Below are 19,737 nucleotides of genomic sequence, written 5' to 3' on the forward strand. Positions count from 1 at the left end.
GGCTTGTCTTCCTCAGGTGATCTTGTCAATCCAAACATATCCATCTTCTGCTCCATTCCTTCCAGGCTCCCATAAAGTGTTTTAATGAAGAATTAATATGCTGCTCTCATAGACAATTCCCTGTACTACATACGAAGTTCACATCTGAAGAAAATCCTTATGGAATAAATATAACTGTGAAATAGTAGGCTGCTAAGGGAATTACTTTAGTTAGATGGACCTTGTGGGGCTCCCCAAAATACAACATGTACAAGGAACCAACACTAGAATTGCTACATCTCAAGGTGAGGAGGGGTTGGCTAGTCAAATCACATACAACATGTGAATTCCATCCTACCTTGACTCTTGCTGCTTCTGTGGCACCCATCCTACCTAGAAATTATCAAGTCTCAGATTGACCTACAAGGACATGTTTCCTTCCTTCCAAAGTAACTTATTCCATATGTGGGTCACTATTATAATTATTATTACTATAGCAACAAAACAGCAAGACTGATCATAACAGTAGGTAATACTGTTATGTAATACAGTAACATACTTTATGCTGGGTGTCACACTAGGCAATTTACATACATTATCCAACAACTCCGTTGTGTAGGCACTATTACTGGTCTTCCAACTTTACAGATGAGGAACCTGAAGCTCAGGGAAGTTAGGTGACTTGCCTAAGGTCACATATTTAATTAGCATTGGATCTGGGATTTGCATCCATTTCTGTTTGACTCCAAAACCTGAAAAATTATCTACCATGGTATCTGGCCTCTAAAATATTACCTCTGTGTTTGCTAGAATCTGATGCATACATGAAAATTAAGACAAATGCGGAAGAAAAAGTCATTTAATAATGCATCCGTGGCTTTATAAAATTTGAATAAACTTAATATAGATCTTCTCAACCATGGATGATACCTAGACTAGACAGGCAATGAGCCAAGGCTAGATGTAAGTGCCTTCCTTTTGTCTGACTTCTCTCACCAACAGCTTATGGCTTTGGGATTGCAACAGAACAGGCCGGAAGGTCCTCAAGTTCCAATTGCTGACATAATCTAAGGCCAAAATCTTTTGACTACCCTAAGCAGATGCATTACATGAATTGTGCATTAAAACCAGGTTAAGCTCTAATTCTGGATGCATAATAGGCACTAAACTCTTCTGTTAAGGTTACAGTAAGCTGAGAGACCAGTAACAGCATTAGAGACAGAAAGCCCCCTAAATGAAAACAGCACAAGAACATTGAGGGATAAAGAACAAATATTTTGCCTGAATTTTAAGGCTTTATCAAACATATTTTTTTCAAGATGTTTCTGATTCTCAAACAAGGTTGTTGGAGTAAAATTCTCATAAGAAATGTCTTGAAACTAGGCTAGGAATTTGGCCGTGGGTGGTAGAATAATGTCTTACCCAGAAGAAAGACTTCAGTAAGTACCTCTCCCAAACCTTTCACACTTACACCCTCATTTTCAGCAGAACAGATCCACTTCTCTGAGAACACTGAGACTATCAGGATGAAGAATCATCACTCTTCTAGCTTCTCCTACCTACAAACTTATCCTCATCCCTATACCCTACACATAACTGCTTCAGTCTCCCTTCCTATTCTAGGCCTACTTCCTTCCAGTTTCCTGCATGCTTTGATTTATTCCCTGTCTTCTTTATCTTTCCATTGACTGATAAACATCGCCACATCTCCCCTTATAGAAAAAGGCTTCCTGAGCTCATTGGCCTCCCACAATTTATCACTCCCCATCTCTCACATTCAAGCTTCTCAGAAGAGTGATCTTTACCAGTGATATTTATTTTCTCATCTTTCATGGGCTCATCAAATGACAAAAATCTGGCTTCCACCTCTACCGCCATCCAAACCACCAATGGCAGGGTCACCAATGAACTCCTCATTGCCTAATGCAATAGCTACGAATGTGTGACATTCGATGCTGTTTTTCACACCTCCTTGAAATTAACTACTCTCTGGCTTCTTGGACAGTGCGCTCTTTTGGTCCACCACCATTTTTTCTGAAGGTTTCTGCTCTGTTTCCTTCATTAGATCCCCTTCCATTGCCAATCTTATACAGATGAGTAAGTACTCCCTGTCATTTCTTTGCCCCAGTTTTGCTCCAGTGCATTTATTACCCTGTCACCAACATTATCAAAAATGCATGCATAAGGTGGACATCTCTCCTACTTCAAATCCTTTCCCTATAGGATAAAATTCAAACTTCCTTTTATTGCTTCTGCCCCCCTTTCCTATTACTCTCCAATATTCTTACTCTAAGAATATGGAATTATTTGCAGTTTCTTAAATATACCATTCTTTTCATCCATGCTATGGCTTACCCGTAATTTTGTTGAGGGCTGTCCCTAGTGTCGATCCAAATGACTTTGTTACCAAGATGGATCATATGCTAAAGGAATTTAGGAAAAACCATACCACTTCCATTGAACAGAAGAACCAAAAGAACATTCTATGCCTGTTTCTTTACTACACTCTCTCCCGCATAGACACCAGTGACATCAACAAAAAGTCACCGATTATAATCTTAGCATCTTTCCATTAACCCCAAATATAACTTTTCACAATAGCATGCAGATGACAGGAGAATGAGTAGGGCTTCAGGATGCGCTTCAACTAGATCTGGATAGGGACAAAAACAGATTGTTTGTGTCTAGACTTTATTATTCCCAGATTTCTTAATTTACAATAAAGTTAAGATGAATCCTGTAAGGTTAGTGTCATGTATACCCTAAAAACACTTTTGGAAGCCGTCAAGATTTAAGGATCACTTCCTTCCTATGGAACAGCTCAGAGACTGTTTGCACTTGTCTGGATATTGCCTAAGTTCTGCTCCTGCTGAGTTCTGAGGTCAGTTTGCCTGAAGATGTATATGAAAATAGAGATATAACCCTTGGTAAGGTCCAAGAGAACCTAATTAAGTCATTGATTAATTTCATCCTGTCCAGTCACTCCTTCACCCTCTGTATGTACTTAAAAAAATAAATGCATCCAGCTTGTCACAAATTTTATTTTATATCCCCACCTAGTACCATTTCACATTCTGCTTAAGTACTTGGTCATCTATTACATGACTCATTAGTTTGGGTTCTCTGTAGAATTAAAGAAAGTTGCAGTAAAAATAATAAATGGAACCTAAGTTTCAACTACATCATCCATGCATGTTTTAAAAGCATCTTTCAAAGTCAATTCAAACTCATATACAATGCCAGGGATTAGTACTCTGTCAAACTCTTTTCTAAACTTTTTTTCTTTGTCCCATTACGTTGAAGTATTGATGAGTAAAATGGCAAATGTTTCTCTTTACTGGGATTCAGATCAAAGTGCATAGAACTGGATCAGATAAAGACTTCCTCCCAGGAGAAGTACCCAGGGGCTATCATATGAAATTCTATTTGGCGATGCTTCCATTTCCATTTTTCTTTCAAACAAAATTTGTAGTTACTACTGTAGTCAAGAAATTTAATAAAATGAAGGTTTCCTGCCTGTGTCCCTTAAGGAAAATTTGGTGAAGTTTCTAATTACAGAATCTTCCAAAGAGAAGTGACAAGGTTTCCTGGAGATTTATTTGAATAATTACATTTACAGAGTACGTAAATGCTATCTATGTAGTGCACTATGGGTACACTACTAGGTCAGACAAATCTGAGAAATTGTTTTAATAGGAAAAGGAAACTAGACTAAAAGTTATTTATCTTATAAATAAAAATATTTTGTTCCCATTGAATACATGTCCTCAGATTGAAAAGCATTTTTTTCCTAATATTTCCAACCTTCCCAGAGATCATGGATTTTAGCAGAAAGGCAGACAGTGTGGTATGGTGAAGTAAAGCGTGGCCGAGGTGGGTGGATCACGAGGTCAGGAGTTCAAGACCAGCCTGAGCAACACGGTGAAACCCTGTCTCTACTAAAAATACAAAAATTAGCCAGGCGTGGTGGCCCCTTCCTGTAATCCCAGCTACTCAGGAGGCTGAGGCAGGAGAATCGCTTGAACCTGGGAGGCAGAGGTTGCAGTGAGCCGAGATCGTGCCACTGCATGCCAGCCTGGGTGACAGCGAGACTTTGACTCAAAAAAAAACAAAAAAAAGGCATCATGGGTTTTTCGGAGTCAGGCAGACCTGGTTTGAATTCCAGTGTTGTTATCTGTAAACTGTGTGATACTGGGTAAATTTCTTTTTTAAAAAATAACTTTTATTTTAGGTTTAGTGGTACATGTGCAGGTATGTCCGGGTGAATTTCTTAACCTGTCTGATTTTCTATTTCCTCTTCTGTACAATGGGAATAATACTATTTACATCATGCATTGTTGTGAAGATCAGAGAAACTGTGTGTAAAATATCTAGCACAGCGTATGGCACACAGTAGGCACTGAGCAAGTTATAGTTACAGTTATTTTAATACATTAGAGTTGAAAGGCAGATCATCCTGAGCCCTTCAGTTTACAACTGAGGAATTTCAGGACCCAGTGTTTAAATGCCCAACGTCATAAAATTAGTCATTGGCACCATTCAGCCTGTCTATCTTAGTGTTCAGCTAAATGAAACCACAGTGAGGTACAGTGACTTGCACAGTCATTGAAAGAAAACATGGGCATTACATGTATTGAAAACGAAAGTCCAGGCTCCCTCACCTGGTATTTACCAAAACTTGCTGCCATTGCTAAACAAAACAAAACAAAACAAAAAAACACAAACAAACAAACCAAAAACAAAACAAAAACCAAACCAAAACAAAAAAATCCCATGGCTTCTGACCTGTTACCTTTTGCTGACTGGTTTTTAACCCCACTGGATAATTTACTCCGAATTTAGAATGAATGATCTCAAAAGCAAATTTTATTTCATCCTATTTTTAGAATAGATTTAGAGAGTAAATTAGCTGTCGTACAGATTAACATTTATTTGCGTTACCTTGTATAATTAAGGACATGTTGGGGAGCCTTCCTATAATTGCAATATGTTGCTTGTTAAAGTCTTAGAGCAAGCTCTCTTCTCTAACCTAGAAATGGTGCTCCCTAGATGTACATTTCCATTTTCTACTGATCTACAGCTTTTTTTTTATTAGCTTCTAGGTGGAGGGAAAAATCAAACCTCTCCTTAAAGAAATCCATTAAACGTTTGCTGTCTACTAAGTGGAAGGAAGAGGGAGCTGATGTACAGGGTCATTTTAAAGCAAAAAACAAACAAATTGGGCCTTCCTGAAAGACAAAGAATCTGTAGGAGAACCTCAAAGATGAAATGAGCAATTAGCAATACTTTCCTCTCATTTTGTACACTGTAATAACTTTTTGCATGATTTTTCCTTTTATGGAAGTCTATGAAATCGCCCTGCAGCATTTCATTTAAAGAGAATCTCACTTCTAATTCACTGACAAAGGTGAGTGCTGACTATATTCAGCATGGAGATACGTGCCATAGCTAGGCACCTAAGTGTTCTGACCAGCATTTTCAGAGCAACTGATGGCTGGACATAGGTTCTACCATCTGAGTTATTATAAGGATCACTAACAGGGTCTTCAAACATTGTTAGCATGGTTGAAGGAGGTGTGGTGGCTACCTAGTGTGAGCCACACATCCCACTCCTTTAAGCATTCTAGTTCACTCACTGGATCAAAGCAGATGTTGACAACACCAGCTTCAGGAACATTATGTGTAAGCTGTCCCGGATGGATTAGACATTTAGCTGTCTGAAGTCTGGGCTAGATGTTCTCAGGGCTCCTTATTGCTTTGGAATGAATGAAGTGTACCAGATTATGGCAAAGGAAGCTCTTGGATAGAAACATGAGTAAATCAAGCCAAAGGAAAATGTAGTAGTGGCTATGACAAGAAGAAAAACTTAGTTTAATATTAGCTTTAATAGATACATAAATTTCAGCACTCTCATTACTGATGCTTCAAGAATTCATGTAAATCCTGTTCATCAGCACTTTATTATTGCTGCTTTCCAAGAAAAAAAAAAGCTGAAGTGAACCAATTATTTGCTTTATTTGGAAAAGCTGAAATATTCATTCTCTACGTGGCAGGTTGAATGTGGTAGTTGAGGTGAGTGGTTTTCAAACTAGCAGCAACTCAGGAGGATGTCAATTTAAGGCACAATACAAGCTTGATTCCTCTATACTTTTTATGCAGAAATCTTTATAATACCCTCAAGAATTTTAAACCTGTGTAAAAGGTGAGACTCAGCCTAACGTATTTTCTTGAAAGATGAGCTGATCATATGTTGCACCCGAGTTATTTATTCATTCATTAAATATATATTGTGGACCCACTATGTATAAGGAAAGAGCTGGCACAGAGAAATAAAGAAAAAATTTACCATAATACTTGGAGGGGGGGTGGCTGGTGTTCCCTTAGGGAAAATAAATCACTCCCTGTAAACACCATTGAAATTCCTTTTAGGAATTCCTGGCGTAGATAAGAGTTACTTAATTGATCAATTACACAATAAGTATGTGTAGTGGGTCCCACACTATGCTAGAAGTTGGTGGGGAAGTGGGGAAGATTCCAAAATATTAGATGTGGTTTCCCATCTCAAGCAACTTATTTCAGTAGAAAAAATCTCCCATTCATGAAAGCACTGGAAGCAAAAGAAGGCAAAATAAAATCAAGTGCTAATTGTGTAGTGTAGACACTGTTAAATAAATTCAGATTTAATGGTATGGGGTTAGCCAGAGGGGCTTTATAAAAGACAAAGGCCTTGAAGAAAGTGAAGGCTTTAAACTGTGATACAAGTAGGAATTCAATCCCAATATAGCAAATGTCAAATGGTTAAAGAGTAACCTCTTAAAATTTAAAGTAATAAGCGACCATCTAATAAATTAAACACACTGATCTCACTACATTTATTGGCGTGGAAAGATGTTCATAATACATTGTGTGTAAAACAGGTTACAGAACAGCATTGTATAATATGATTCTACTCTTAGAGAATTAAAATATCTGATATGCATTGAAAAAGTCTAGAAGGATAAATACTAAAATGTTAACAGTGGTTTTCTATATAAGCCTACAGTGGTAGACTTATGGGTGATTTTAATTAAATTTTTTTTGTTCTCCCTTTTCTAATTTTTCTGCAACAAATGTTTGTATTATTTGTATAATAACTAAGAAAACACTGGCTTTGTAAGCCAAGTAAAATGAATAATTTCTAAAAATCACTAACATAAATGCACGCATGTATGCATGCGTGCAGACACACACACACACACACACACACACACACACACACACACACACATCTTGGAGACGGAACTGAGAAGAGCAGTTAAATAATTAAGATGGCAGGGTCAATGATACATGATGACAGACTTAAAAGTTGACTATCCTTCAACTTTGTGGCCTGATTGGCATATGATTCAATCCAGAAAATCCAGAGGTTAATTGGGAGACACAGATTTGCTCACTAGATTCTAGGCAATTAAATTGAAGGTTGGTCCTTGAAGACTGAGAAGTAAATTTAGGACAAATAAAAATAAGGCCAAACTCCCACAGAAGGCAACAGAAAAAAATTGAAATTTGTTATTCTAGAGGCAATATCAACTGAAAATATAAGTAATTTCCAGAATGATTCAGATAAATTAATGGAAGAAAAGTTCATTGAAGATTCATAATTTTGTTAAGCAAAAGTCAGGAACGTTTAGGGTCTGTGAGATATTCAATATACTTAACAGTGGTGGAAGATAGGCACAGACCTTATCCCAAGCAATGCAGGCTGAAGAGCCAAAGCAGGGGCCTGCAGGTTCTCTGCTGGGTCAGGTTAACCCTTTAGTTGCTGGACTGTAGGGAGTTTCCAGGAGGTAACTCTGGGGTGGGTTGGGGTGCCAGGGAGGCACTCTGAGGGTTCTGGCTAATATTTATCAACTAGAAAAGGAAGCATTTCATTCTTTTAATAACAGTTATAACCATACTAATGTATATTGGCTAAAAATGCATTATGTGCCTTGGATGTGTCTACTGGGACAGACTTCAGTATTTTGACTCTCAGAGGCAAAATATTGAGATTAGTGGATGGGCTAAAGTGTGGCAACAGTCTCAGGATTTTATAAAGTCAAATAAAATCTTTAGATGACACAAGGGTGTGTGTGTGTGTGTGTGTGTGTGTGTGTGTGTGTGTATATATATATTTTACCTCGAGGGCTATTCAGTGAAGCTTCCGATGCTCTCCCACCATCTCCACAATGACTCTGGTCAAAGGGAAGGCACTGATCACCAGTTCCTGCCACCACTTCAAAATTCTTGGACAGATCTTTCGTCTCCACAAGAGATTTCAACTTGTAGACTTTGCGAGTATTGGTGTCTGATAGATAGAGTGACTCAGACACAGGGTCCATAGCCAGATAGTATTTGTGAGCAGGACTTGTGCTAAGGAAGAGAAAAGTAAAGTTATTCAAGGCAATTTTTCAACATGAACCCCCTGGGCTCAGCCTTTTGTCACAAATGGAAAAATCTTTTGATAGATGAGTGAATTCATTTATCTTCCTTCTTAAGTATCAAGGAGAAGGATACTTCTCTGTTTTTCTAATAGTGGATCTAAGTATGAAACAAATCGAATGTGTACTGCTAACCTATAATGATGCTGACATTCCAATACCATCCATTTGGGGGTAGAAAGAAACAGAATACAGGAAATCTCAGGAAATAATTTTTCTCTTATTATCCATACTGTTATCCAATTACCTACTAGATGACTTCTGGGTGCCTCAGTCACCTTAAACTCAACATATCCAAAACAGAAGTTACTTTCTTTTCCTGCTTTCCCCATCCCTCATAAACCGACTTCCTCTCTCTTGGGCTTCCTGCCTCACTTGCGGACAATACATCCTCCCAGGCCCCAGTTGTCAATTGAAAGGCATGTCCAAAGCTCAAGGAGTGTCACTAAGGGAGGATCGTGTTGGAGATATACTGCCAAACTTCTTTGCAAGCTTCCCTTTTTCAATTGACTACCACACTTTTCTAATCTGTTTTTTGTTCTTTCAGGACATAATGGAACTGGTTATATTTAACCTTTTTAAAGTTATAATGGCAATCATATGATTGTGTAATCACATAGTTATACCTCCTAAAAGTGACGCTAAAGTTACTTTGTTTGGATTTTGGCATTCTTAAAACTTTTCTATTACATATTCACATGGAATCTCAAGTTATTTTTATCTGTATAGATGGCTGAGTTTGTTTATTATTTTGATTCTTCCTAATTTCAGTTTTTCAATGACTACAATAACCTTAGTTTTGGAGACATTTTACTTGAACCTAAGGTTCGTGTAATATTGACATCATCCAAATCCCAAATGTGGAAGTCATCCCTAATCCCTCTTTTGCTCTCCACATGCAATTGTATCTGTAAACTAACTTTCAGAAACATGCTCATCTTCCATCCCTATGCCATTACATTAGTCCTATCTTTCATCATCTCTGGCCTGGAATATTTTCTATAGATCGACATGTAGGATGTGTTTTTGAAATCTTAAATCATTTTTTTCCATGCTGCCTGCAGAGTTATTCTGATCATTTGGCTTCCATCTTTAAAAACTTTTTCATGTTTCTTGGTGTGTTAGCCAAGCCTTTCCTCTCTTAGTTCATTCTCACATGCCTTTTGAAGCTTTATTTGGGCATCATGTCCTGAAGGAAACTTTCCCAGTCTTCCCTTCTCCAGTCTGGGTTATTTGCATTATCTTACCTCTATTCTGGGGATTACATATCATATTAAATTATTTGTTTACGTGTTGTTTGCATCTCCCTCTCCTGCCCTGCCTGTTGCAATAAAGCTTGGTGGAGAGCAATCTTGTCTTGTTTATCTCTGATATGCTCATTGCCCATACCTCTGCCTAGCACCCAGTTGTCAAAGCCAGAAACCAGAAGCCATTCTTTTCTACCTCCTTCTTTCCACCATTTCCCACATCCAGTGAAAGGTGGTTTTTAAATTCTACTTTCTAAATTCTTCTCCAGTCTGCTCACTTCTTTTTATCTCTGCCATTATTACTCTAAGGCCTCATTATCTCTCATCTGAACTACTTCCTTGGTACCATTGCAGTATTGTGTATTTGTTTACTAATTCATTAAAAATCATTTACTAAGTGCATACAATGTATCCAAGAACTGTGCTATGTTCTAGAGACCTACTTGTGTGCAAGATACACACGGTTTCTTTCTTTATGAAACTCACAGTCTAGTGGGAGAGACAGATAAGTAGACAGGATATGACTACCATGAGTCCAAGTGTTATAACAGGAGAAACAGAGGGAAAGAAATTAGTAAAGAGGAGGGACTTGTGTCTTAGCAGCACCTATCATATGGTATTAGCATTAGTTTTAAAACTTATTAAATGAAGTCCATACTTATTAGATTTCCTTAGTTTTTACCTAATGTTTTTCTGTTCCAGGATCCCATCCACGATAACAAATTATATTTAGTCGTCATGTCTTCTTAGGCTCTTCTGTGCTGTGACAGTTTCTCAGACTTTTCTTGCTTTTGATGACCTTAACAGTTTTGAGGAGTACTGGTCAGGTATTTTGTAGAATACCCTTGACTGAAACGTGTCTGATTGTTTTTTCTTATAGTTAGACAGGGATGATAGGCTTTTGGGAGGACGATCACAGAGGTAATAAAGTGCCATCCTGCTCAAATTATATCAAGGGTACATACTACCAACATGATGTACACTAATGGGTTTGACCTTGATCTCCTGGCTGAAATAATGTTTGTCAGATTTCTTCACTGTAAAGATACTCTTTCTCCCTTACTTTCCACACTTTACTCTTTGGAAGGAAGTAACTATGCGTAGCCAACACTTACGGAGTAGAGAGTTATGCTCCACCTTCTTGAGAGTGGAGTATCTACATAAATTGTTTGGAACTCTTCTAAATGGGAGCTTTATCTCGTCTCCATGTATTATTAATTCAACCATTTATTTATGTCAGTATGGACTAAGGGATATTTATTTTATACTTTGCATTCAATCCAATGCTACTTTATTTTGTTGCTCAAGTTATTCCAGCTTTAGCCATTGGGAGCTCTTTTTGTTGACTCATGTGTCCCTTTGCCATATCCTCATCAATGAGGGATTTTTTTTTTAGCCCTTCCTTACTTTCTGGCACTATAAGATGCTCTGGGCTCATCTGCTATACCCCCTGCCCCAATCCTAGAATCAGCCATTTCTCCAAAGACCCCCCCCTGGTTCCCTTTATTGGAGAATGGTATTAGAAACCAAGATCTTGGTGCTGGGTGTAAGCACTGTTTTTTTTTTTTTTTCCCTAACATATCTTTCTCTCCAACTACACTGTGAGCTCTTTGCAGGCAGGAACCATATTCATCTCTCTATTCTCAGTGCCAACAGAGGGCCTGACAGGATTCGTGCTTAGTAAATGCTAAACTAAACTGAACTGCAGGATATAAAACTAAGACATAAAAGAGTTCAGGCCTTGCTACTTAGGCAAAATGGAGGGGATAGGGTAGTCAGAACAATCAAGATATCTTTAAGGACCGGAATGTTATTAATTGTATTTGTAATTATATTTGCCCTCCAAGCATATTTATGTATGTTAATAATAATCAGGCTGGCAAATACTAATTTGAGACTGTTTATAGTTTTAATTGGAAAAAAATACGTTCAATTGGAATATTTCATTTTTTCCTACTTACCTTCATCAAGTAAGAGAATCCAGTAGATTCCAGGGACACTTCCAACCCTGGAACCACGATAACGGGTGCTGTAAATAAACTATGAAGGGCCCCAACAAACCCTAGAATTGATTTGGCAGCCATACCAGACAAGGCATCTCTGTGGGAAAAACTGCTTCAATAGGGGTTTGAGTAAAAGTCTTTACATATATAGTTAAATTTTTGCCTTCAGAATAAAATTTTTCCAATGCGCTCAGATCTTTCTAGAAAAAAGAAGGGGTCACAACCCTTCTCTGAAACAACTACAATACTTTGATAGCCAGTTTGTGGAGTTTCAATTCAGCCAGATTAATCATGCTTTGTTTAGGAAGAATCCATAGGCTATTTCGCCAAGAGAAATGCATTTGCACAAAAGCACTTTGGAATGCAGTACATTCATTCATTATTGAATACCCCCAATGTGCCTGTGAGGAAAGTTAAAATTAGCAATCTCCTCAAATCTCAGCCGGGGAAACCCAGACACATAGGGAGCTTGTCCGGGGTCACTAACAAGTTTGGGCCTGGACCAAGATTAGACTAGATTATATGTGATTTTGTGTGCAAAATACCATCAGAATACTCTTGCTCTGAAGGCAGCAAAACAAATCAGTGTTCCTGCCTTCTAATGAGCAACATGTCCTATTTTGCTCAGCCAGACTGTTCTTAAACTTTGTGTACTAGCCTTTAGAAAATAGAATAGCCCAACATACCGAAGTCAAATCTAATCAATGTTATTTTCTTGATAGCCAGCAGTCAGGAAGGTCCCTCCTATCAATATGTAACTTGCCGTTTTATGCCATTTCTCAAGTGTACTTTAGTTCTTTTTAGGTTGATTTCTTTCTACTTTCTGAAAACAAGCCATACCTGAGAAAGAAAAAACCACTGGACTATATTCCAATTTGCTTTAATCCCTTGTGTCTCAATGCAAATTGCAATTTGAGATATGTGAAGTTTCTTTTACAACTTGGGTGTTAGGCTTACTGTCACCTTTTGGTTAGTTTTACATTCAAGCAATGCCCTTCAACTTAGCAAAGATCACTTCATTCATGCTAGTTAAAATCACATAGATTGTTAAATGGGCAATTAATGTTTATAATTAATACTGTGCAACACTTTACCAGTAAGCAATTTGACAACCAACTTAATTTGCTTAAGGAATCAGTTATGCCAAAGTAGCAAGGCTGATCTTCTGTACTGGCATTTAGGAAGTGGCATTGCCCAAATGAAATCCAGATTAGAAACCCCATCAGTGCCATTTTGATGACAATTGGCATTCAGAAGTGAACAAATTCAATTTTCTCCTTTGCAATTTCAGGTAATTTAGAACAGTTCTGACAAGTGTAATGCATAAACACATTGAATAGAAATATTCATTCTGATTAATTTCAGAGCTATGTGCCATTGTCTGTAAATGGTCATTTTAAGGTTTTCCTATTACTTCTTTTTGGTGGAAAAAAATAGAAACAGTGAGGTCAAATAAAAGAAAAAAATCATATTAAAGAAGGTCATCATGATCACTGTCTCTTAATACACTTGACAACTATATTTCTGGATCTAGGGAGATTGCTGTATTACCTCTCTCTCTACCTGCAATTTGAAAACATCAAATCTATTTGAACTTATCAACTCATTTGTGTTATCACCTTAGGGAAACATAATGAGACTTAAGGCCTTGCTTTCCCATGAAGTACTGAACTGTCAGCTTTCACTTATTAATTGTTTTCTTTTCAGTATATTTTGATCCTCCAGCAAATCCTACATAGTGGACCCCTCTTCTTTTGGAAGACACTTACCTGAGTTATAACTTCCAAATTTATGTTCACGCTATTCTTTAACCTTATTTAGGAAGAAAAATTTCCCTATTAACACATTATTAAGAGGTAGTCTCATAGGCAAGAGGGGACATTAGGTAGCTGTTGATGTGATTTGCTTACCTATGTCTGGTATCTCTGTTTCTAGGGTGCACAAGGTATCCACGAGTGGCAAGCAAAAGCAAACAGAGAGTCATCAGTATCATTGAACAAGCCAAACCTAACCAGACACACCAATTCCTAACTCAGATTGTGGCATTTAGAGAGACTTTATGGGGATCATTTAGTCAGGCGTGCAGGCCAAAGTTGATCCAATCCCTCCAGGCTTTGCCTCCTAAGATGGTGTCAAGGCGATTGTATATTTTGCTTGGTGGATGTGCAAAGTTCTAAGGCAGATTTTTCAAAAGGTTCTCTCTGGGCCATCTGCATCAGAATCACTTGGATTCTTGCACTTGTGCACTTCCTAGGGTTCTCCCTAGCCCTATTGAATCAGAATCTTGGGTGGAGGTGGGGCCTGGAAATTTTATTTTTAACAAAGTTGGCTGGCAATTCTGATGCAAAATAAAATTTAGGAACCATTGAGCTAAGGGTTGAAGAAGCAGCCACGGCAGAGGGACTAACCATTTTAGGCTTTGGTTTGATAGCCATAAGCACTCTATCAAAGTGTAAAATCACTGTTTTATTATCAAGTTGTGTGTACAGACAGACATCCCAACACTAACCCTAAGCTACTTATCTGATCTCAGAGATAAGATAGGAACATCTGTTGTGCAAATTCCTTAGCAATATTAAAAAGCTCCTTAACAAGTTGAAACTGTAAGAGTTTTCTTTTAGACCATGACAGAATATCCCTGACATCAAAACTGCTGATCAAAACAACTTCAATAAAACACATTGTACATCAACTATTAGGGATTTGTGTCTTCCAGCCATCCATGCTCTAAGGGGCAACTGGGGTAGGCGATAGAGGATTGTTGGGCCAGAAGAAGGAGAATACTTTGGTGGCTCCTGATCTATAAGCCTCTTGGCACAGGGTATTGCCTAGGGTATTTCATGATGGGACCCAGTATGAGGTTTCTCACACAGGGAGTGTGGTCTGTGTATAGGCCTGACTTTGGGACAAGTCTGCCCAGAATTAAAAAGCTATAATCATCTGTGAAATACGGTCATTTTAATTTTTAAAATCCTTTTAAATCTGGCCCTATGTCATTTTTAAAACATAAAGATAACCTTTTTTTAAAAAATCTAAACTAGGAAATGGTCTTATTCTTTGGAATCTCAGGGAAGAAGAAAATATACAAAATTTTTCATCTGAAACTATCTGCTACAACAGATTCAACTCTTTTTAAAAAGAACCTCTCTGAGATTTTACTAGTTGGGCCACAGGTCAAGGTTCACTGACTTTTCTGTTTCCTTTGCTCATCTCAAACGGGTAGGTATCCTGTAGGTTGAAACAAAGGTGAACTGATAAGGATGAGGAGCTCTGATTAGAAACCTGGCCGCAGGCCTTCATTTGCACCTCTTTCAATTTCTTTGGCTCTAGACACTTGCCTGTTTTTGTGGCCTCTAAATTATACAATGAGTGTGCTTGAGGCTAGCTGTAATTATTGTGACATAGGTGATCCTCCTGAAGGAAGTTTAGTTGTGAAAGTACTAGAAAGATCTCATTAAAACATGGTTTAATCTGAAACAGATTCTCATGGTACAGAACCATTTGTGTGGCTACAAAGGGTTTTGAAATTCTTACATGATGGCAAGGAGTGAGAGGGGGATGGTTTGACTTTCCTGCAGCTGCTTCTGATTCTGCCAATAATGTCACTGTGAATTTGGAAAGATGTCCCATATTATGCAGAGCAGCTTCTCTCATTAACATCTCAGAGGGAGGAAGTGAAAATGACGGAATTTATTTCCAGTGTGTGACCTTGTTCTGTCTCAGAATTACTTTTCGTTAAGGATTTAGGACTGAGCCACCACCAAAGTCAGTCTGCTATCTAGCTACCAACTGACTACATGCTGAGGTGTCAGTGTGTGAGCTCTTCACAAGGGCCTGGGCCCATCCGTGGGCACCACCACCTGGCAATGGACCAACTTGAAGCTTGCCACGAGTTAGGAAGAGAAAGAAATGGAATTTCAAATCTTTTTAGAGCAAGACATGCTTCCAATGTTAGAGTCTTTAAGTTGACCTTTGATTTTCTCAAGATCCAGGTGATGAAAGGGTCATGTACTCTTCTTCTTTAATTTAAAAGAAAATTATTGATATGATTTGTATACCATAAAATTTACCCTTCTAAAATGTGCAATTCAGTGGTTTCCAGTACATTTAGAGAGTTGTGTAGCCTTTATCATTATTCAATTCCAGAACATTTTCATCACGCTATGAAGAAACTCCATACCTATTTGTGGTCACTTCCCATTTTCCCCCTCCCTCAGCCCCAGGCAACCACAAGAATGCCCTATTCTAGATATTTTGTATAAATTGAGCCATTTAATATTTGTCCTTTTTTGTCTAGCTTCTTTCACTTAACATAATGTACCATCTATTCCTTTTATATTTTTGTAAGGTAAAGAATGGAAAGGAGGACATATGCCAATTTTGGAGCTGTTTTCTAGTGACCTGGCATCATGGGAGTTTGAGTGGCCTGCACTGTGGTGGCTGCAGCCCTTTACTTGTTCTTCATGCTGTTCTCAGCTTCTTTTCATATTCTTGGCCAGAAACATTTGACATCAAAGAATGGTCTGCCCTTCCTGCTCCTCTTTCCCTTGTCTTCTTCCTTTGGACATCAGAGCATACTCCTGATTGTCACTGACTTATCAGAGATTCCAACTCCAGCGACCCTCATCAAAGACTACCTTCCCCCATGCTCTGGCTCTGTTCCTTGCCCTTATCACAACTTACCCGTCCTGTTTTAGGGCCCTGTTTTCAGCTAGCAGTCCCTTTGAAAAGCAATCTGATGAATGAATCCATATCGAGGGACTCATGAATGCTTTTAGCTTGATGAGCCATTCTAAAAGAGGTTCATGTTTTGGGAAATCTTAGAGATGCAATGTTTCAATTCAAAGGAACATATTTCTTAGAGTGAAATTTTTGGGCACCATGGAAGGCCAGTGAAGACGTCTTTGGGTGAGGTGGAGGGAATCCTTGAGTACCACTGCTAATACATGAGATCAAACTGGGGAGGTAACTACCTATTTCATCTACATGTAGTGCTTCTAGTATTTGTAGCTCCAATGCTGTTGACAAGAGGATGGTTCATGGCCATTTCTGAGATATTTGTAGAGCTCTCAAAGCTCCATTTCCATTTGTTCCTTCAGCGGAGAGCTCTACAAGTTCTCCTGCCTCTCAACATTCTAACTGCCCCTAAATGGCTGCTATTCCAGTTCTACTCCATTCCCAGTCAATGACAGGAATCAAGTCCAGAGCACAATGTATGAAATATTAAGCAGTTGCTGGAAAAGAAACAGGAAAATCTCAAGAGAAATTTTCATGTCACATTGACATTTGTTGAATCCAAATTACTTAAGATACCAAGAAGCATTTGTCAGGCTCTTATTTTCTTATCTCTTTCATTTTTAAGGGAAAGACAAAATAAATATCTAGAGAATAATGAAATCTTGAACAATAGCAGCATGAGGTTTTTATAAAGAATAAATCATTTCCAGTCATGCTTAATGGGTTTTCTAACAGAGTTGTGAAATTAGAAGATGAGAGGGGTACAGGGGGATATTACATATTTGAATTCTTGCAAAGCACTTGATATGGTGTCTCCTGTTTTTACTTATATAATTATCCCTGTTAGTTTCAGAAAACTTAAAAGTGGTCCTGAGGCTATAACAATTTAAAAAGTCAACTAAGTCATAATTGATGAGAAATAGTTGAAGGACTTGTAGATGTTTAGACTGAGGAAGAGAAAGCTCAGGAACCAATGACAGCTCTCCTCACACTTGTGAAAGTTTGTCAGGTAAAAGAGGGAAGTGACTTATGTACTGTTTTAGATGCTACCATTTGCCACTACCGAGTGAATTTTTCACAAAGGCAGATTTTGGCTGAATATAAGGAAGAATGTTCTAATGGAGCAGTCCAAAGATGCAATGGATCTTGAGAAGTACTAAAGCTTCCCGTGACTGAAAGAGATCAATGTAGAGACAACAAACATCAGGCATGGATTGGGCACAATTTTACACCTGATACCCTCATGGATCCTTCTAATACTAAGCTCACAAATCTGTGATGTCATTTTTGTTCTACTGAAATCTGTGGGTGTGTCTGCATATATATATGTATGTATACATATATATGTGTGTGCATACACACACACACATGCATATATAAGTATCTATCTATCTATATAAATACAAGGAGTAAATCCCTAGTGAAACCAACACCTAAACTGTCCCACCTAGAAGTGAATCTATCTTAAAATTTTTTTCAAGGGATATATTTTTAAAGTCACAGAGGTTTAACTGTATGATCTTAAAAGCTTTCCTTCTTTATTATCTTACCTCAATCTCCCACTGGAAAGAAGCTTTAAGATGTATACATATGAATGAAATCTGCAGGAAACAGGCAAAGGGGTACTATATACTTAAATAATAAGAAATAATATTGTTTCTCTTGGCAGATTTCTAATGATAGTGATATTGCTGACTTTTCCTTTTCCTCCTTGTTCTACCAATGGGGGACTAGCTAGAGGAAATAAATGACTGGCAACCAATGAAAATGAAGTTTTTTGAGGTCAGATGTTTCAATTGGAAAGAGTTCAGATCAATAGGGCTGAGGCAGAAAATGTCTACAGTCTTCCAATCTTCAAACTTCCAAGGACATCTGGAATTGTTTGGTGTGGTCCAATATGAAACAAAAGGATCTAGAAGGGCATCCATTAGGGGCAAACTATATGTCCTCCCAAAATGTCATCAAACTTTGGGCTGAGAGCTACACATCTGTGGATCTCTAAACAGGTTAAATTTTATGTGTCATGTAAGAGGATGTTCAAGTATAAACCTGAAGTCAATTTTATAGATAGGGAAGAGAACTACTAGAGAACACAGTAGATCATTTATATAATGAATAACCTGACAGGATCAAAATCTATAAGGCTTTCTATCCCATTCTATAATCATCTGTTGACAATATTGCCTCTCCATTCACAATTTTAAATACAACTAATAACATAATGGCTATATTAGTCTGTGTTTCCAGGAATCAGATGACTCAACCAAGAAAAGTGACTAATTTGCATAGTGCACAGAGCAATTAAATTAACTGATCTCGAGAAAAAAACTGGTACAAAGTGAGGTTTTTATCTAAATACAGTAGAATCAATGACCATTATGGTTCTTAAGATAGCACAGCCTTATTAAATCAACTTATTTCTCCGCAGGAAGTTTAAATTTGGAAAATTTATAAAGCAAATATATACATCCACAAATTATATGTACAATGTACAGTACACATATAGGCAACTGATCAGGATAGATGCTTTTATTTTTTTTTAAAAAAAGTGAATCTAATAAGAGCTATATTAGTTTCTGAGTAAACATGACAGCTAATGACAGCTAATATGTGCTGACATAAACTGGTTTGATGGTTTTGACTATAGTCAAACAGTTAGGGAGTTACCTGTCAATTAGATCGAAATGGTCATGTATATTCAATTAGCTTATTTCTTTGATGGCCAATCACAGGAGTGTTGGAATAGAGAAGAAATAATTGCCTTTTCTCCTTGAACCTAATGCAGGGGATATTAAACATGAGTCTATAAAAGGGCTTCATCTACAGGAACTGGTTGCTGGTGGGGCAGTGGGAGGTAGGGAACTCTAAGGAAGGGATAAAAATGCAATCCCTTAAATCATATATGCCATTTTGTGTTATTTTGTTTTTCCTAAGGAGAGGGGTCCATAGCCTTCAGTAGATTCTCAAAGGAATCTAACACTAATAAAAAAATGTTAAGAAGAACTACTCAAAAGGATCTCAACTCAGAAAAGCCAGTTAGCTTGAGAAAAGCTCTCAAGCTAAGCGAGAGAGCCTTGATGCGTGAATTCAAAGTGTGTGCATGCCTAAGTGAAGAGCTGAGACAATGAGACAAAACAGTGTCATGGAATAAGAATGAATAGAGGCATTGGATAGTACTTCAAACTGTCAGAAACTAATTTTTCTTTATACTGAGAAAATCAGTTTGCAATTAGGGTCCAAGTTATTCTATTTTATACTTCGAATGGCTTTGTGTTGAAGGTCATAAGGTACTTTGGACTAAAATGCAAATCT

The 19,737-nt window shown here is 37.8% G+C and overlaps 1 protein-coding gene across 2 annotated transcripts in view; it reads right to left on the reverse strand.

The window, feature by feature from the left end:
• The window catches only part of TENM1 (teneurin transmembrane protein 1), a 274,157-nt gene that overhangs the window by 100,519 nt on the left and 153,901 nt on the right, over positions 1-19,737 (reverse strand). The window contains exons 15-16 of one of the 2 annotated variants that reach the window (XM_012001513.1): positions 13,599-13,619; positions 8,138-8,370 (exon numbers count right to left, since the gene is read on the reverse strand). In XM_012001513.1, coding sequence (XP_011856903.1) covers positions 8,138-8,370; positions 13,599-13,619 — 254 coding nt within the window. The remainder of the gene's footprint in view (positions 1-8,137; positions 8,371-13,598; positions 13,620-19,737) is intronic. The other variant, XM_012001514.1, reaches the window with a different exon arrangement.

The sequence above is a fragment of the Mandrillus leucophaeus genome, unplaced genomic scaffold (genome assembly GCF_000951045.1).
Source record: "Mandrillus leucophaeus isolate KB7577 unplaced genomic scaffold, Mleu.le_1.0 Scaffold661, whole genome shotgun sequence".
NCBI lineage: Eukaryota > Metazoa > Chordata > Mammalia > Primates > Cercopithecidae > Mandrillus > Mandrillus leucophaeus.